The following is a 19,576-nucleotide window of genomic DNA, read 5'->3' as shown; positions in this document are numbered from 1 at the left end:
GCTGGATGCTTTTTGCCTGTAAAGGAAGTGTGTGAATAATGCCTGGTTCATAGGTAAGCTAGGAACCCCAAAGGGCTAAGCAACCTAAAGAAACACTTTCAAGAGACATCTCCCCTGGGGTGTGGTGAGAGATACGCAGGTCTCCATATAACGAGACCCTGAGATGGTTGTGCAGCTGAAAATCCAAACCAAAAAGTCATCTATTTCTAACCATATGATGATACTTGGTTTTGTTTTTACCCTACCATGCAGCATGGTGCTTATATACCCAATTGCCAGTGACTGAACAGTTTTCTATGGTTATTTGTGTTCAGGATGTTAATGACTACCTGAGCCACCTTGTTTCTCAAATATCCTGGGGTTGATGAAGCTATAACTACACTGCATACAAAGAATCAAACAGCCTATCTTTCCTTTGTTTATATGAGACACAATTATTCTTCAGTGGGTCTCTTGAAAAGATGTTCACCAAAGATTTTTATCTTCATGAAGATGAGCGAGGCTGTAAAGTATTTTCTAGTATGCAAATTGATGAGATTAAGAATTTTGAAATCTCTGCTACTGATGTATGGTGCATGACTGCCTGAAATCATATTGGGAAGGCTACAAGATCTTTCCATCCATCATAATACTGGTATAAGTGATAACCTTGGTTTCTAATTAGAGTGATTATAGATGAGCTGGTTAGCAGAAAGTTGTCTCTGCTATTAATAAGATAGTGAAAACTCTTATGCTCCAAAATCCTCTGTTGTTCCATCAATTTGAGACTGAAATAGAGTTCATTGTTTGTAATTGGAGATGGTCAGGAACTGGAATTTTACTTCATGGGAAGTTCTGACACTTCTAAATTTTTTTCATTCCAATTCAGAATGAAATGCTGAAATTTCCTGTAAAACACAAATTCCCAGATTTTTTTTTTTTTTTGGTTTAGGACTATTCAAATATTTCATTTTGTCTTGGAGGCTTAATGTTATATTAAATGTATACATATTCAATGTATAAATATAAACACATTTAATGTGTAGAGTTGAATCAAAATACCATCAAAACAAAATGTCTTGACTTCTTTCCACAGAAAATTTTTGTCAAAATCCACATATTCTCTCAAGTTTAGATTGAGAAAACTCTGTGTGTGTGTGATTTTAAACAGACAACAGTTCAGGCTAAAATTTATTTGACTAGTTCTCCTTGTAATCTGTCTCCAAATTCTTTTGCACAGGCTAATACATATTTCCACATTCCTGATGTTGGCAAACAGAATTCAGGTTTTTCTGTACCTTTTGCCATGTTAGATTCCAAAGAAACACTGAAAATATCCAGTTTAATGTGAAGCCATTTTGATGACTTGCAAACTAGAATTTTAGTAATTTTATTTCTCAGTTTTACCTGTAGTTGAAAATCTGTTGAAGCAGGATGAATGTTAGTTAAGTAACTAAGCACTTAATAGCAACTAAAATACAGCTGTTAATCCGATATTGCAAAAGCTTTTTGGAGGGGAGGAGAGAGCTTTTTAGATGCTTTTTTCTATTTGAAACTCATTCTTTATAGAGTCGCTAGCTTCCATGTAGTTTCTGGGTCCCTCTGCTGGGACTTGGTAACTCACTTTAGGTTGGTAAATTGATCAGCTTGGCAGAATTAAATCATTCTGCTCTAATAGCTTTATTTCTGTTGGGTAAACTGTTTTCACTAGGTGTGTTTCAATGGAAGATGCAACATTCATGAACATGTTTTATATGTACAATTAATCCAAGGTTTGTTGTGTACACACGTATGTGTACATGTGCTGTGTCTGGAGTCACATGATTTAGCACTTAGTTTTACAAAAAGAAAAGGATTACTTGTGGCACCTTAGACTAACAAATTTATTTGAGCATAAGCTCACTTCATCAGATGCTCACGAAAGCTTATGCTCAAATAAATTTGTTAGTCTCTAAGGTGCCACAAATACTCCTTTTCTTTTTGCGAATACAGACTAGCATGGCTGCTACTCTGAAACCTGTCACTTAGTTTTAATGTGCTTTACACAACTTAACCAGTGTGTCATTTTGTCACAGTTTTTTAAGGGGAGCATGTAGATCCTGCCATCCAAAAAATAATGGATCCTCAAAGCTAGTTTATAGTAAAGATGCTGCCCTTCCTTTCATGGGGTATTACACCAGCCAGTTGGTCCTCAGGAGTGTATTGCAATTTCTGTTTGTCTCTCCAGGGCTCCATAAAGGTATTGACCCTGTCCCAGACTCGAAAAACTTATCTCCCATCTTGAGAGTGTTTAAATTGGAATTTTCCTTCTTCTGTCATGACAAAAGGGCCACTGAGCAGCCTGGTTTTAAGGCACCAGGCACTCGGCTTTCACATCCCCCCTCCCTGTTTGGAACACCTCTGCCATGAGAAAGCAAGTGGCAGGAGTGTGGTTGTCACCTAGGTGGTATTACTCTGACCGTTTGGAGCACTTTTTATAGGAACTATGCTCATCTTCTAGCCCATAGCAACCCTTTAGGAGACATTAACCTAGTTATCAATAGAAGCTTGAATTATCACTAATCCTCTAATCCCAGAGCGCTACCCCGTCCCAATTATCCCTTCTGAAATGAAGATTATCCCAAAATTCGGATTTTAAAATAACTTCAAAACAGAACAAATCCAATACAATTCTAACAGTAGACGTAGTAGTTACTTTGGGAAATGTTTGTTTTCATTATCAAAAATGTCAATACTTTCTATCTTTCTACTCAATGGTATTTCAGTGCTCCGTTCTCTAAATTAAATTTGTAAGAAAATACAATAAAACAACTTGCATGTGCTCATATCCCATTAAACAAATAAAGTATTTACTTCTGTTTTCTACAGGATTAACAAATTTGGTTGATAAATATTGTAAATTATCCTGGAACTTTATTGCAATTTACTGGGTGTAAATTGTTGAACTGTCTCCCTACAACTGTCTGTCTCGTGAACAGCTCAGATTATTTCAGAAGGGGTGACAGCATTTCCTCAGCAGTAGACACTTTTCTGCCAAATTAATGAACATAACTCCCATGTAATCCCTAAATCATCAAACTCTTGTTTTAGCCTCTTTCCTGAATAATTTGCCCTGACGTTATTTCTGATCATCTGAAAAATCAACATAGGTGGGATTTTTTTTTTCCAGAAATGTAACAATAATATGAACCTCTAGTGTTTTTACTTCCCTATGCTGCAATCTGTTGCAAAGATTAGTGTTTAAAGTAATCTTGGAATGGTGCACATATTCATTTACAAAATTAGTATATTTCTCAAACACCTCTCTGATGGCATTGTTGAGGGCATCTAAGACTTGATTGTCAGATGAACAAAATATTTTGAGTGAAAATCTAATAATGCAATTACCCATCATTACCAGTATCTTTTGAAATCAATCATGTACCTGTGAGAATAAGAACTAATGCTTTTGGAAGGAAAGTAGTTGAATGGATATGAGCCATTTGATAAACAATAAGTTTTAAGGGGTGCACAAGTATTGGGGGAAGGTATTTATGCTGCTGTTGGAAAGCCTCTTCTTTCATTTTTCTTGAGGTAGAAGCAATAATACAGATCTGTAGACCAAAGCCTGATCGATTTATTCTTCTCCAAGCTTCCAGACTTGGTTGGCATCTGGCAATGAAACTTGTCTACACATTTTGATGTAGAGCATCTGTTTATTTCCAAACTTCATGGTTGTTTGCAAGGCATATAATAGTTCATAGGTATTCAGTTGCATGCAAATCTTCATCTTGCACATATGAACTGATGTAACAGACTAAAACTGTTTTCCCAAGGTTAGTGATTTACGGGGGCTATTAGTTGACTATTATTGAACCAGTAAATCAAAACTTATTCATTCTTGTGAAGATTAAGCTGCTAGTGAATTTCAGTCAGTGGGATGTACTATTGTAACATGCTCACACAAAATCCCAGGCACTTTATTGACACTGATAGTAATAGGAGTGCAGATAGTTACAGGAGTGGACGATGACAATGTAGTTCACTCATCTCTTACTGTGTTAGCATTTGGTCGTACCCATCTTGGACTTGATCCAGCTCCTATTAAAATCAGTGGAAAGACTACCATGTAAGTCAGTGGAAGCTGGATTGAGACCCATATGTTTTCTTTAAATCTTAGTTCAATTCTCTTCTTGGGGCAGGGGAAATACACTGCCTATTATGTAGTAAATAAATTTTGTTTATTTACTTGTTTCTTATTTATTTCTTGTTACAAGAAACTTGACATTAATTCTTTGGGGGCCTGGCTCTTCCTTAGTTTTAGTTTGTGCCTTATAGGCCTTGTAACCTCTAGTCTCTTCTGGATACAGCTCAATTAGGTCATCTCTTCCTCAGAGTGGAGGCATAGTTTTTCTAGTACAAGTTCTTAAAACACTCTGGTTGCTGTATGTGTGGGTAATAGCTGTTTTTGTAAGAATCTTGGCACTTCCAGAGCATTTCTAATCTTCAAAACCCTTCGCAAACATTATATAATCAAATTCAATGTTGAGGGAAATGGAGTTGAGGACTATCTCTCTTGTGCAGACTTGTCAATCTTATGTCTAGTATCATGCTAAAATTTCCTTTGAGTTTAGTACTTCTCTCTATTCTAACAGTTTGTTTGCTCTGAAGTATTGTCAAAAGTTTGAGCACTATTGCCACATGTTCTTGTATAGATCTGTAAAGTAGTCAAGGTTAGATTTCTGAGTGATGATTTTTTAATTTTATTTATGTCCTGTTACTGGCCAAATTTTGTGCAGTTTATTAAAGAGCAATGTAAAGGACTGCTAACTCAATCAAACTGATATGGCATGTTAGCCTCATCTGTTAACGAGTTGTAAAACAGGCAGACAGTCTTTTAAAGATAACTAAGTCAAGGCCTTCAACATCTAATCTTGTAAGATAAAGTAAGTTAACATGTTATCCTTGCTAATTCTAATAAAAGCATGTGACGTTCCTTTGCAGGAAAAAAGAATTCGAGTCTCTCAGCCATTAACAAGAGGACCAAGTGCCTTTATACCAGAAAAAGAAGTAAGTTTACAAACTAAAACTACTCTGCATAAGTAGTAACTGCATAACAAAAATATTCAGGGCCAGATTCAGGCATTCTACATCTATTGGGCAGTACCTTAGTCCATGTGGAGTCCCATTGAGAGTCCAGTGCAGTTATTTGTGGACTAAAGGGCCATTTAGTGTGAGCATCAGAATCTGGCCTTCAGTGAGTAAAAGTCAAAGTTTGCTCCTTATCTTCAGGTAGCACCCATTGACTTGTAGACTAACTTTTCTGTCTTCAGATGCAGATATGCAACTCCCATTAAATCTGTGGGACCTGCAAATACCTGTAAGCTTTTTAGGAGAAGGACTCATTTATCATTTACACAATACCTAGCACAGTAGGACCATACCTTGCTGTAGTCCTTAGGCAGTACTGCAGTTTAAATGTTTAGTAATATGAGCAGGATCTGACTTTCAATTTTCACAAAAGTAAAAGTGTGATTAATTTTGTAGTACACAATTATGTCCATAATAAAATTTTATCGTTGCAAAGGTGCAAACTCAGATTGGTTCCTGTGATTTAAATGTTTAAATCTTGATTGCAGATTGCTGCAGTATACATAAAGCTCGCTACAGTATATGTAAAACTTGCATGCATAGTTCTCTCTCTAGGAGTCAGATCTTTACAGGAACACTATTTCCTGAGGGATTGTTTGTGAAAGCAAATTGTAAAAGGCAAGTCCTGCTTCTTGTTTTCTTAAAAGAGCTAGTAGCTGTTAAAGCCAGGCAATTAGAATAATAAAGGATGTAAAAGTTAAAACAAAATAAAGGAAAGGCAGGGTGTAACAATGCGGCCTCTGGCGGGACACAACTGAGAGTATTAAGTCAGTACAAATTGCTTAGAGCAGGGCAGTTACAGCCCAAGGCTGGGTTTCCTTTACCATTAAGGCACACCAAACCAGCCAAACAGAGAGGACTTCGGTCTCATCCCACTGGCTAAGCATAAGTCATACAAGCAATTCCTTAGATGCTTCAGTTTCCCAGTATCGCCACCAGTGCCATTCGTTATGGGGACGAATGGTTATGAAAACCAATACCCCTGTAAAAGAGAAGGTTGTCTTGATCCCAAAGGACCAAGCCCCAGACCCAGGTTAATATACCAGTCAGATCTTACCCACAATCATGCTGTTAACAATCCTTTAGAATCTAAAGGTTTATTTATAAAAGAAAGAAATATAGATGAGAGCTAAAACTGGTTACATAGAATCAATTGTATACAGTAATAGCAGAGTTCTTAGTTCAGGCTTGTAGCAGTGATGGAATAAACTACAGGTTCAAATCAATCCTTTGGAGTACATCCACAGCCATAGGCGCTGACTCCGTGGGTCCTTCGGGGCTGGAGCACCCACTGAAAAAAATTAGTGAATGCTCTGCACCCACCGAGGAGATGAGCTGTTGGCAACTGCCAATCAGCTATTTAGCATGTGCAGCAGCCCTCATCAGCTCTTTGGCTGGCTGCAGCCAATCAGCTGTTTCCCCTGCTGCTGCTGAAGTTCCTAGCAGACTCCCACCGCAGGCATGTGTGAGTCCTTTTAATTTTCAGGGCAGAGGGAGCTGGGTTAGGTGGGACAAGCAGCCAGGGCACAGCAGCTCCTGGGCTAGCTGCAGAGGGGTGGGGAAGATGGGGTGGGCAGCCTCTCGGCAGAGGACTGGGGGGAGACAGGTGGGCAGCTTCTCGGCTGGCCCCAAGGAGTTACTGGGGGGAGTATGGGCCGGAGGGGTTTCTCAAGGACCAAGCCAGCTATTCTCAGCTCATCCTGGTGTCTCCCCCAGATAGGATCTTTGGTGGCCACAGTGGGATATGGTTGGTTGGTTTTTGCTGTTGTGGGACAGTCCAATAATCAAATGAATGATATTGCAATTTTTAAATTTTGTGCTGAATGTTCCCAATGACATGAGCCACCTGACTTGAGATGGGCAATGGATAAGTTACAGGATTATTTTCTTTGCATATTAATGTGGCCTCCTGGATTAAGTAAGTGGGAATCTGCCCCCTGTTTTAGATGTAATTTCTAGTAGCTATGTTTAGGGATCATGTGTTATGTAGTGTATGCCAAAATATGAATTTCCAAGGCTATAATATATTAGACCCATGAGCAATAAGTAGCATCAAGACTAAATCTCACGAAATCCTGCTCAAATATTTGAATCTCAAAAAACAAACAGAAAAGAAATCTTAAAACATGCACTGGAAATGGAGAGGTAGGGGAAGAAGTAAACAAGGATACAGGTTAAATTGAGGCTTGCAGAGAAAAGATCAAGGCAGACTGAGTCACTGCTAGCCAAAGTTACAAAGGAGAGTGAAAAGGCTTCCACTAACATCACACAGGGATCTGAGAAGCTGAACTTAAAAGCAAACCTGTAATGAGAACAATGAAGCTTGGACAATTGGAAAGCAAGGAAAACGCCATAAAGACAGATAAAAAGCAAAAGTGAATATTTTGAATCTGAACATGTAGGTTTTGAGAGAATTGTCTAATGAGATTACTGTATCAGTTAAAGTCCAGCATGACAGGAAGGGTCCTGGAAGGTCATATAAAAGAAATTGGGGTATGTCTAAAATGTACAATGGCATTGCCGTGACTCTTCAGTGTAGACTGATAATCCACCTCCCTGAGAGGCAGTAGCTAGATTGATGGAAGAATTCTTCTGTTGACCTACCACTGTCTACACCAGGGTTAGGTCAATATAGCTTTGTAGCTGTACCATTATAAATTCCTAGTGTAGACCAAGCCTTAGTCTTCAGAAAGGAGGGTAATTCTGCAATTACTACCCCATAAGCTTGGCTTCTATCGCTAAGGAAATAGTGGAACAAATATTCAAACAAATCACTAAATTTCTGTGCAAAATTAGAACTATAAACAATAAGCAGTGTTAGAGAGACTAAAATTGCTAGGCTGGCTTGACTTTTTGTTTTGGTGATAGTTATCAATGAAGGATGAAGGGAATACACTTGATATAATTGTAATTTTAATAAAACATGTTGGTACATCTCAAAGCTTGAGAAAGTAAATAAAACTGACTTTGGTAAGAGCGATATGGAATAGATTGAAAACAGAAGAAGTGAAGAAAAAGGTAATGACAAGCATGAATCAGAAGATGTAAGGGTACTGTAAACATTTGGAAGGGCATTTTATTGAATCCATAGATGCTACTAATTTACAAAGAAGTACAGATACTTGTTAGAGCAGAAGTGTAATACCTGTTGAACTAGACACACAAACAGTCAAAAAATACGAAGTCAGCCTGGAAAATGCAAGCTAATATATCCAGGGGAAAATTATCCCAAAACACTTATTATGGAGATAAGCCAGGGAAGTAGTAATGCTCAAACAGAGTGTAGTTCTGTACCTGTCTATTCAAGGCACAACAATACATGACAAGTCCTCTCTCTCTACAGAAAAACGTAACTGCACCTGAAATCAGTTTTCTGTTCCGAGTACGTTCTTGCAAGAAAGATGCTGACAAGCTGTAGGAAGTATAGAGAACTGGCAAAGATTCTCAGAACTGGAGAAAGAAACATAGTTTTCCTAAGAGACTACTAACGGGGACGTCCATCTATAAATAATTGAAGGGTGTAATCACCAAGGAGCGAGAGGAATTATTAGAGTGGAGTATAGGAGTATAACAAGGACTAATGGGATAAAATTAGGAACAGATTTAGGCCTAGTGTCTGACTAAAACTTAGGTCAATCTACTGATATTACTCAGGAGTGTGAAAAATTCACATGCATAGTTAAGCTGATCTGAGTCTCAAGGTAGACAGCACTAAGTTGACAGAAGCATTCTTCTATCCACCTATCTGCTGCCTCTTGGAGAAGTGGAATTTACTACAGCTTTTGAAGAACCCTTTCTATCGCTTGTAATAAGTGTCTACCCTACAGCATTGCAGGTTTGCCACCGTAGACAGTCTGAAAAAACAAAGTTTCTGATGGTCAGAACAGCCTCCCAGGAAGAATGGAAGGCCCATTGCTTGGTACGAAACACAAAAAGAGGCATTGCAGGGAACAATTATTCATGGAAAGGTGATGGGACTAGTTAACTAGATGACTGAAAATACTCTCTTCCACCTCTGCCTTCTGATTCTACAAGCCAAAACAAGGAAACCTTGCGGTAAAAAGAGAAGGTGCAGTAACTTGTTCATGTGTGTTCCTTAAGAATAAAACTTGATTTGTTGAGAAACATTTTTCTCTTTGCCAGTTCAAGATTTTTGTTTTAGTTTATGATGTAGTCACGGAATCAAATTCAACAACAACAGAGCTATGTTCGATAGTTGCAGGGATTTTATCTTTTAATTCCTGGCAAACCAGTTGGAGTAGAAAAGAAGGTCATGGTATTTGTAATGATAAACTAGCTACCCTAATGTTCTGTTATAGGGAGTTAAAGAATAACTCTTGGTATTCTAGTCCCTTTCTTGCAACTCTTTTCCACAGATGAACATGTTTAGAATGACCGTTCTTTGGTGATAAAACACTGCTCTAATAGCTGCTAATGCTTTTTGTTAAGGCTTGCATTTCAAGAGCTACCGTTCTACCACATGATTTCATCTTGTAGCCCAAAGTCAGGTTGGCTGGAATGGTTAGTAAAGAACCGTTTAAAGAAAGCATTAAATTCCTGTATTTAAATAATGCAAGCTTTTAAAAGAAACTAGCTTTTGATCTCTTTAATTATACAAACATAAAACTCTGAAGCGGCAGACAGACCTATTCTCTGGTTTAGTTACTTAACTCGGCTCCTCCCCATATTAACTTTGAAGTAACATTTTGGGGCTGAATTCTCAGTTGGTATATCAGCATAGTTACGCTGACTTCAGTGAAGCTATGCTGACTTTCACCAGCTGAGAATATGACCTGTAGAAGGATTTATGGAAAATTTCACTCCATTTTTATGGAAACATGTCAAAGCAACAAACTGAGTGTACAGCTTCTTTGCAGATTTCTTATTCTTTAATTTTGTTAAGCATTTTTTGTATGTATATATGCACAAACATCCCAAAGTCCACAGAAATTGGGATTTGCATGCACAATTGAATTATGTAGGTTCCTGGGGTTACTTGGGCGGGGGGGAGTCTATCTTAGTTTATCTGTTTGCCTACTTTGCTCTTAAGGTGATGCAAGCAAATGGTTTGAATGAACGTACTAACCTTCTTGTGGAAGAATACTCAACATCTGGTCGCTTGGACAACATCACACAGGTCATGAGTTTACATACTCAGTACTTGGAGTCTTTCCTCCGCAGCCAGTTCTATATGTTGCGTATGGATGGGCCCCTTCCTTTGCCTTATAGGCACTACATAGCTATAATGGTATGTACCAAGAATCCTTGTATTAACATGCATTTTCCTGCCTATCTCCTTAATGCCCCTCCAAAAAAGACCCCCAAACCTTGTTTATAAATAGACCTGCCTTAACAACTGGTCTTCCTTTCTTTCTATAGTGCAAGCTCTGCAAGCCTGAGTCAGTTCACTTAGACCAAGTCTACACTACAAATGTACATTCATATAACTACGTTGTTCAGGGGTTTGAAAAATCCATACCCCTGAGCAATGTAGTTATACCGACCTAGTCCCCAGTGTGGACAGCGTTCTCCTGTCAACATAGCTACTGCTTCTTGCACAGATGGATTAACTATACCGACACGAGAAGCTCTCCTGTCGGCATAGTAGTATCTTCACTAAAGTGCTACAGTGGCATAGCTGCAGAACTGTACCTGTAGACAGGCCCCCAGACTCTGAGACTTGCTGCTGGGGTGTTTTTGCAGTGTAGATGTAACCCACACACCTGAGTGTGGTGTCCTGTCCCATCTAGTGGCACCAAGACCACTTAGATTAATAAGTCTGCTCTACAGCCTTAGCTAAGGGCATGTGGTTTTTAGCTCATGCAGTAGAGCAGGGGTGGGCAAACTATGGGCCAGGGGCCACATCCGGCGCTCCAGACGTTTTAATCTGACTCTCGAGCTCCTGCCAGGGAGCAGGGTCAGGGGCTTGCCCCACTCCATGTGGCTCCCAGAAGCAGCGGCATGTCCCACCCCCCTTTTGCCTCCTATGCATAGGGACAACCAGGGGGCTCAGCACGCTGCCCCCACACCCCTCCCCCTGCCCCAATTGGAACTGTGGCCAATGGGAGCTGCGGGGGCAGTACCTGTAGATGGGGCAGTGCACAAAGCCACCTGGCCGAGCCTCCGTGTAGGAGCTAGAGGGGGGAACATGCCGCTGTTTCTGGGAGCTGCTTGAGGTAAGTGCTGCCCGAACCCTGCACCCCTGACTTCCCTCCCTGCACATCCTAACCTCCTGCCCCAGTCCAGAGTCCCCTCTCACACCCTGAACTCTTCATTTCTGGCCCCAGAGCCCACACCCCCAGCCGAAGCCCTCACACTCTCCCACACCTCAACCCCCAATTTCATGAGCATTCATGGCACGCCATACAATTTCCATACCCCGATGTGGCCCTCAGGCCAAAAAGTTTGCCCACTCCTGCAGTAGAGGCTCATGCATTTAGCTCCAGAGGTCCAAGGTTCAATCCTGCCCGCTGCTGACTGGGGTTTGTTGGTGTTGCATAGACGTGTCTAAATCTGCTGCCCTTGTAATACCTCTTCCTGACTGTTCTAACTACTTTAGGCTGCTGCCAGACATCAGTGTTCCTACATAGTAAATATGCATGTTGATGAGTTTCTGAAGACTGGAGGGATTGCAGAATGGTTGAATGGTTTGGAGTATATCCCACAAAGACTGAAAAATTTGAATGAAATAAACAAACTTCTTGCACACCGGCCCTGGCTGATCACAAAAGAACATATTCAGGTACCCATCAAAATATATCTAGATTAGCAGTGTAATTTTATTAATGAAAAGTGCTAAATAATACGCAAATCTACTTTGGCTTAATATTTTTGTTTTGTAATTTCATTATTAAATGAGAAATCTACATATTTAGTAGAAATTCTGAAGATATTAGGATATTAAATAATTGTATCCCTCCCCAAAGATGGGAATTAACATGAATAATTGTAAATGGAAAATAGGACAGAATATGTTCCCTTATTTGGTTGGGGGTGGTTTGGGATGAAAGAAAAATCATTTTTGGAGGCTGGGAATCAGAGCCATCCCATCCATATACATTCTCATACACTTTCTATCTTGGTCTCTAAGCTCATATATTTTCTTTCTCTCTCTCTCTCTCTTTATTTTGTTCTCATTTCAGAAACTTGTCAAGACTGGAGAAAATAATTGGTCTCTTCCTGAATTGGTACATGCTGTGGTCCTATTGGCACACTATCATGCCTTGGCAAGTTTTGTATTAGGTAGTGGCATTAATCCAGAGAGAGATCCAGATACCTCTAATGGGTTCAGACTTATAGCAGTCAACAAATTCTGTGTCTGTGATCTTGCCAACGACAACAACATAGAGAATGCATCCCTCACAAGTAGCAACTTTGGGGTTAGTGTTGCAAGAGTATTCTTTTGCTTGCTTCTGTTTTGTATTAGGTTTTTTCCATTCTTTCCTATTTAAGCCTAAATTTTGTTTGTTTTGTATATACTGTTGCAATGCTAGCGTTCTGGTGGCATATAAGATTTTAACCCTGACAGTTTGCAATATATCAGATTCAAAATCACATAATTCTGATTACAAGCTTCAGTTACAAGTGATTTTTAATAGCTGATCTCCTGAATTACTGGGGTAGATTAAGGCTTCTTTTTCTTAGAAAGCTGGAAGCCCTAACTTTTAAATAGTATAAATCACTGTTTGAGCTCTGGAGGCTCATGAAATAGAGGGTGCTGCAATCAAAATGGAAAAAATTGCAACTTGGTAATCAGAATTGTGATCTATTTAAAGTCAGTGATCTCAAAACAGGCTAATGTTTGAAACACTTTGTTAGGGGGCTTATTCCTTCACCCACTTACTTCCCTGGTCCTTCTCGCATGAACAGAGAGCAACAATACCCGAAGTCCAAAGGTGCAAACAATTTGATGTTTATTGGGGTGAACTTCCAGCAAGCATATTTCCAGTTTCCTTCCTTAGTGTCCCCCTTCTCAGCTCTGACACCACAGAGCCTTACCTGTGTCCGTTCCCATTTCCCCTCCGTTAGCAAAACATGATTCCAATTTCCCCACCCCCATTCCCTGTTTCCATTTCCCCCCCCCCCCAGCAAAACATGATTCCCATTTCCCCCCCTTACTTCCTGATTGACTGCAGACTATATAAGAAAACTTGAATTCTGCTTAGGTATACCTTAACCAATCATTTTCCTGAAATTTAACTAACCAATCCTAACATATTGTAACATGATTATTTAACCAATTATATCCCACCACCTTAATAAGTTTACACCCAGCAAAATTAATTATACAGCCGACAGAAACAATCACAGAACCAGACAGATTATACAGACAAACAATAGGGAAATGAGGACTACGATGATAGAACAACACAGAAATGAGGATTTCATAAATACATCTATAAAGACATAAGGGTTTCCGTGTCTATTGATAAGTGAGTTCTTGCCAGACAGGATGCTATCAAACTTAAGTTTCCTTTTATATCTTCTAGGCACTTCCCTTTCTCTGGAGGTGATAGGTATTATCAGGACAGGATTGTATTGTATTCCTAACAGACCAATAGCACCTTATTTCAATGTGACTGACTAGGTTGGAATGTGAGGATGTGACCATTCGCTTCCCAGCTTATGGCTGCCTCTGCTGCTTAGCTTAAGAACAAGGCCTCAGACTGTCACAGTAAGAGAAAGCCCTTATACTAGCAGACAATGATTTTGATTCTTTCTTTTATACTTCTATAACTCTAAGTGATAAGAATACACCTAAATTCTATAGGCCTTTACAGACAGGCCTGAATATCTATATCCTAACAGGTTTCAGAGTAGCAGCCGTGTTAGTCTTTATTTGCAAAAAGAAAAGGAGTACTTGTGGCACCTTAGACTAACAATTTATTTGAACATAAGCTTTCGTGAGCTACAGCTCACTTCATCGGATGCATGCCACAAGTCCTCCTTTTCTTATATCTTAACACGCTTTTTTGCAGATGAGACCAAGTACTTCCAGGATCAGTAAACTTTTTTTTCAAACAACTTTTTTTTTTTTCTCCCTGAACCAACTAGCAGAAAGAATTTTGATCTCTAGTTAATTATATTGTGAAAACCTGGTGTGTATTACAAATCCAATTTTGTAATGTTTTGAAAAGGAAGCCTTAAATTGTACTACAGGTTGATGTGCTAGGCTATTTTTTGGGGGTGGGGAGATCCGTGGTGCATTTTAATTAGTAGTTAAGTTCACTGCTAACAAAACTAAATAACTTTTCACAAGTAAGAGATTGAAAGGAGAGAGAATAACAGATTTAGGTTATGCATATCTGAATCCTTTTTTGTCACTACAAAATGTAGTTCTAATATGCGGTTCTTCCTTGTAATATTTTTATTTTTATATGTATAAGCAACTAGTTTGAGTTAATAAAACATTAAAATAGAATAGAATATTGATTTACTCTCCTAGGTTGGGCTCCTGTATTGCTAGTATCATAGACAGTGTGACTCGTTAGTAAGACGGCTGTCAGCAGCAGTAGAACCAGAAAAGTCAATTTTAATATTTAAAACTGTCTTCCGGAGTTCATATCAACATTGGTTCAGGGATAAGTGAATTCTTCTGAACCTTCAGAATGTTGCAACGTACATTATGGATACAGTTTCCTCTTTCAAACAATGTCTGCATTTCTCAATTACCCCTGCTGCAATAAAATAGTTTGATAGCCTTGAATAGTGCTCCTGAGTCCGTCCCTTTTCACTGCCTTTCCTTATAACATTTTAGGTATGTCTACACTGTAGTGTAAGTGCAGGCTCAAGTCTAACCCCACACCTTCATCTACACCCATTGCGCTAACCCAGGGCTAAGACCTAGGGCTTCAGGGAACAAGCCTAAATCACACTGGGACTCAGGGTTCGAGCCCAATTGCTTTGTGGCCTCACTTAACTCTTGTTCTGGGTGTCTGCCAGAAGTATCCCACAATCCCATGGGTTTAAATGGTTGCAATGGAGGCCCAACAGAACAAGCCTTTTGCAAAAGGTGCAGCAAACCTGGAGGAGATGGAAGCCGCACCTGAGCCCGGTAAGTCTGACTCCCATTTAAAGTTTGTTGTTACAGTAATGGGAGGGATTTCTACTCTAAGAACCAATGCAAAAGTTAGGAGAAGCCCTGGTTACTAGCATGTATTTGCTAATGGCAGATTGTATCCCAGCGCCTTGTCATCCCTCTTTCTTCTCTCCATTCTCCCCCCTGCCCATGTGGAGTTCAAAATGCAACTGGGAATTGCAAACAATAAAAACCTGCTTTTATAAGGGTTTTTTGTTTTTAAACACAGATGTTTGCTAGGGTCATTCATGTTTTCCTTTAAGTAATAATGGCTTTAAGTTTGTGGTTCTGTATTCATTCAATGGTCTATGCAGCTGCCTGGAAATAGTGAACTGTGTGTTTGTGTGTGAGAAACTGTGTTCTATTTCCAAATCTAGTCCATCTCAGTTAGAGGTAGTCCAGGCAGTCTGTGGGTGACAATGATTTCTCCCAGGTATGACTGGGGGTATGAATTTTTGTCCAGAAATGTGCTGTGGACGGGGAGTAGGAAGGCTGTGGAGTTCTGCATGTTTGCATGCAGCATAAAAGGATAAGCCATGTGTATGTAAGCTAATGCAGCATCATGTTAATTTCCTCATGGATTCTGACCCATCCTGGTTGCTGATGGCTGCAAACCTTTTCCCTGAGGTAGGAACTCAATTTGGTAGTCACATGGTGGGGAAGGGTGTATTTTCTAGGGTCCCCCCAGTAGCTGACTAGTCCACTCCACTCATAGATACGCTATTCAGTCACTACGTTTGAATACTTCTCCTGCATACACTGCAGGTTTCCCACCAGCAGCTTGGAATAACATCTACTTTTTCCAATAGGGCACCACAAGAACAGTTATATCCTCCTCCAAAATGAGAGTCATGAAAGAAAAAGCATTTTGTTGCAAGGCTACTTGCTGCCCCCCCCCCCAAGAAGTTGTGCGCTTTTTATAAAAACAGAAAAGGCTTATAATTTTAAACTTACAGAAGGGCAGCAACAGTGGTAACTGCCTTTACCCGGTATATGTCCAGAGAGATTCTGTGGACTGAAGCATCCCTTTCACAATATATTTTTGGTTCAGTTTTGAAATGTAATATTTTATGGCCTTGAGATTCCATAAGAATTAATTGTGCTTCTCCACTGAGCTATTTTAGACAATAATCCTTGTCCTATTTCAGGCCTCATGACCTCCACTGGCTGTTGTATGTCCTGAACTTGACTCCTGCCCCAACATACCTACACAGACCATTCCAAGCAGAAGCATTTCCATGATGAAATTATGGTCGAGGCTCTTTAGAGGGTAGACAAGCAGGTCCAGTACCAGCAGCAAAGGGATGTAAGACTGGAGCAACAGCATGCTGAGAGGCAGAAAAAAAGGCTTAGGCTTGCCACACTGCTGGAAGAAAGGGCTTCAGCAAGGGAGCAGGCACTTTCATGTAGTTCCTGGAACAAAACCAGCAGCTAAGGGAGGAGGAAAGAGCTCCATAGTGAACTGTTGCAGAGCCCATCTCCAACATGTCTGGAAGAGCATCGGCTGTGTTGCCTCTCACACACCCCTGCAATGTATCCTCAGACCAGAATTAGCTTGGGCAACTCAGTGTTGGGGTGGCCCATGCATTTAAGCTCCCTGAGTGGCTGGGCAGGGCTACTAAACCCCACGCAACCTTCATTCACGAACCCATCTCCTGTGGCTATCTTCATCCCTGTTCTCTCGGTGCCAAGTGCATGGAAAACCAAAGAAAGAAGGGAAGGAGAATGTACGGCCAGGGGACACGCAGCGATAGGGTGTTTGTGTCATGTTTCCTGCCCTTATTTTTCTTTGGAAATGTTCTTCTGTTACTTGTTTTGGGGAATTGTACTGGCGGCTGCCTTGCCTAGCAATGGATGTCTATTGTACTGTGTTAACACATTTATAAATAAAGCCTTTAATATCGTCAAGAAAGTTTACTATCATTGCATCACAATCATGATTTCAGATAATAAAGCTAAAAACAGTATCAGCAGCAATTTCACATTACTAAGCAAACACTATTCCTTATGTAGTTACGTACAGTGATTCACAGTGCATTATCTGCCTTGTATGAGCCTATATCGTGATTCACTACCCCCCACAATTCATTTTTTTTTCATGTCATTCATAAGTTAACTGCATGGCAATAAAGCCCAGACCCCTTCCCCCCACAAGCACATTCTTACAGGTACTATTCCCCCTCTTCTACTAGGCCATGCAGGTTCATAATGTGGGAGCACAAAGCATTCCTGACTTCTGTTGCCCTGGTGCAGCCAGCTCCAGCTGTGGTAGGTACACTTCCCTGCTGAGTGTACTGATTCAGCAACCCATCACTCTCATAGATCCATTCAGGGTGAAATGGCTCACTTCTGGCTTCATAAAGATTGTGAACAGCATAGCAAGCCACAATAATGCGGACAGCACTGATGACACTGGCATCCAAACAGATCTGTAGAGATCTCCAATGGGATTTAACCTGCCAAAAGCAGGTTCTACCCACATTCTACAACCATTCTGCACCTGCTGAGTGTAACTAAACCTCCTTTTGCCAGGGCCTCGGAAACCAGGGTATGGTTTCATAAACCAAGGCAAAAGGTGTGTGTGGGAAGGGGGAGGGGGTGAGACGCAGAGTGCCCCAGAATAACAGTGTGGACAGTAACTGTTTAATACAGTGTCATTTAGGGAATAGTGTGCCATCCTCTCCATGAATGTAGACTCTCGAGCAGTGAAACTTTTCTTCATTAACTTTTCCAGTGCAGCCCCTTATGACATTTGTGAAATCAGCCTCCATAGTCCATGAGGACCTGCATAACAATGGAGTAGTACCCTTTGCAGTACTACCTTTGCAGTGTAGGTGCTTGTGCTCCTTGAGGAGGGCAAACTATGGGCACATGAGTCTATCAATGGCCCCCAGCACAGTTTGGAAACCTCATTCTCTCAAAGCTAACAATTACCTCAGGAATACCTTTAATGCCTGCCACTTTGTGGCAAACCATGTGCCTGATTGCCTCAGAAAACTCACTTTACCCACAGTTGACTTTCTAACACCAAACTGGTTGACAGCAAACCTGTAGCGGTCTGGGGTAGCCAGCTTCCAGACATTTATGGCAACCTGCTTCTGGATAGGCAAGGGTGCCTTCGTGTGTCTCTTTACGCTGGTGAGTCAGAGCAAGCTGCTCACAAAGCTCTGAAATGTTACTTTCTTCATGGAAAAACTTCTGGACCACTGCTTGTCATCCCAAGTCTGCACGACTACATGATCCCACCAATCTCTGCTTGTGGGCATGCACTGGATTATTTAGGGGGTATCAGTGACTCTGCTGATTGTACTGAGCAGCGTCTGCCATGCGTGGATGCTTCTCCTCTGCCGCCACCTCCTACTTGCTCCATCATGAAATCTGTCAGGTACTTTTGGTAGATCAGAAAAAGTTGCTAAAATGTCCACCAGTGCCTCAGAGAAGCTCTGCCTGTTTCTTGACACAGGAGTGAAAATGCAAGCAAGAAGTTTTTCAAAAGGCACATCAACCCTTCCCCTGGTAGTTGAGGGCCTACATATCAAAATGTCTCCCTGGCTGGCTATGTTGGCAGGCTGTTCAAACTTACTTTAATGTGCAGCATGGGCAATAAAATTTTCTGACAGTGCAACACAGTCAAAGGGCTAGAGCAGCCACGTTTTGGGAGGGTGCTAGGGATTCTGGGCGATTGACTTGGAATCTGATTGGTTTGACTTGGATCAGCGTGCTGCAGTGTGGACATCAGAACCACAGTTTTGGGCCTGGGTTACAAAATTCTTAACATAGAATTAGAATCAGTGTAGATGCTTAAGCCGAGGGTTCTCCAACACGGGTCAGCTGACTCGAGTCCCACTAACCCTGGGCTTACATTGCAGCATAGACATACCCTTTGTGAAAGACTTTCAAAGATGCATCACCTATAATGCACTCAAAGTATATGTACCATATGCTGTGTTTTCAAGGATAGAGATAACTTTTGAGAATATTTAATTTGAGTTTTTACTCCTAGACAACTATGATGCCATTTTACTTTTTAATTTTCCAAAATATCATGGTTGGTTTTGGGGTTTTTTGTTTTTTTTTTTTCCAGATTGCAGATTCTTTGAGTGAGCTGGAGGCCTTAATGGAAAGAATGAAGAGGCTGCAAGAAGAAAAGGAGGACGAGGAGGCCTCACAGGAAGAAATGGCAACTCGTTTTGAAAAGGAGAAGAAAGAGAGTCTTCTAGTAGTTACTGGAGGTACTTCACCCTCTCTGCCTCCCCTTCTTTCTCTGCTCCATTATAACTAAAATTGTACAGTCCAATCCAATTAGTGGACTTTAGTAGTTATACTGATCTGGATTTTCACAGGGTAGTAAGGCTAGCTCATGTCACTGCCTGTCTGATTCAGATTTCT

At 40.5% G+C, this 19,576-nt stretch overlaps 1 protein-coding gene and 1 long non-coding RNA gene across 4 annotated transcripts in view; both read left to right on the top strand.

Moving 5' to 3' along the window:
- SESN3 (sestrin 3) overlaps positions 1 to 19,576 on the top strand; it is a 68,538-nt gene that overhangs the window by 28,412 nt on the left and 20,550 nt on the right. Inside the window, exons 1-6 of one of the 3 annotated variants that reach the window (XM_038400946.2) lie at positions 4,968 to 5,028; positions 8,937 to 9,028; positions 10,160 to 10,357; positions 11,669 to 11,851; positions 12,252 to 12,488; positions 19,272 to 19,419. In XM_038400946.2, the coding sequence (XP_038256874.1) occupies positions 8,984 to 9,028; positions 10,160 to 10,357; positions 11,669 to 11,851; positions 12,252 to 12,488; positions 19,272 to 19,419 (811 nt within the window). In that variant the 5' untranslated portion in view covers positions 4,968 to 5,028; positions 8,937 to 8,983. The other 2 variants (XM_038400938.2, XM_038400964.2) reach the window with 2 other exon arrangements.
- LOC119855261 lies at positions 13,943 to 17,102 on the top strand. Its single transcript, XR_005292807.1, has 2 exons — positions 13,943 to 15,163; positions 16,336 to 17,102. It is a non-coding gene; the product is annotated as an uncharacterized LOC119855261 (long non-coding RNA).

This window comes from Dermochelys coriacea, chromosome 1 (genome assembly GCF_009764565.3).
Source record: "Dermochelys coriacea isolate rDerCor1 chromosome 1, rDerCor1.pri.v4, whole genome shotgun sequence".
Lineage (NCBI taxonomy): Eukaryota > Metazoa > Chordata > Testudines > Dermochelyidae > Dermochelys > Dermochelys coriacea.
This window is presented reverse-complemented; position numbering and strand designations above follow the sequence as displayed.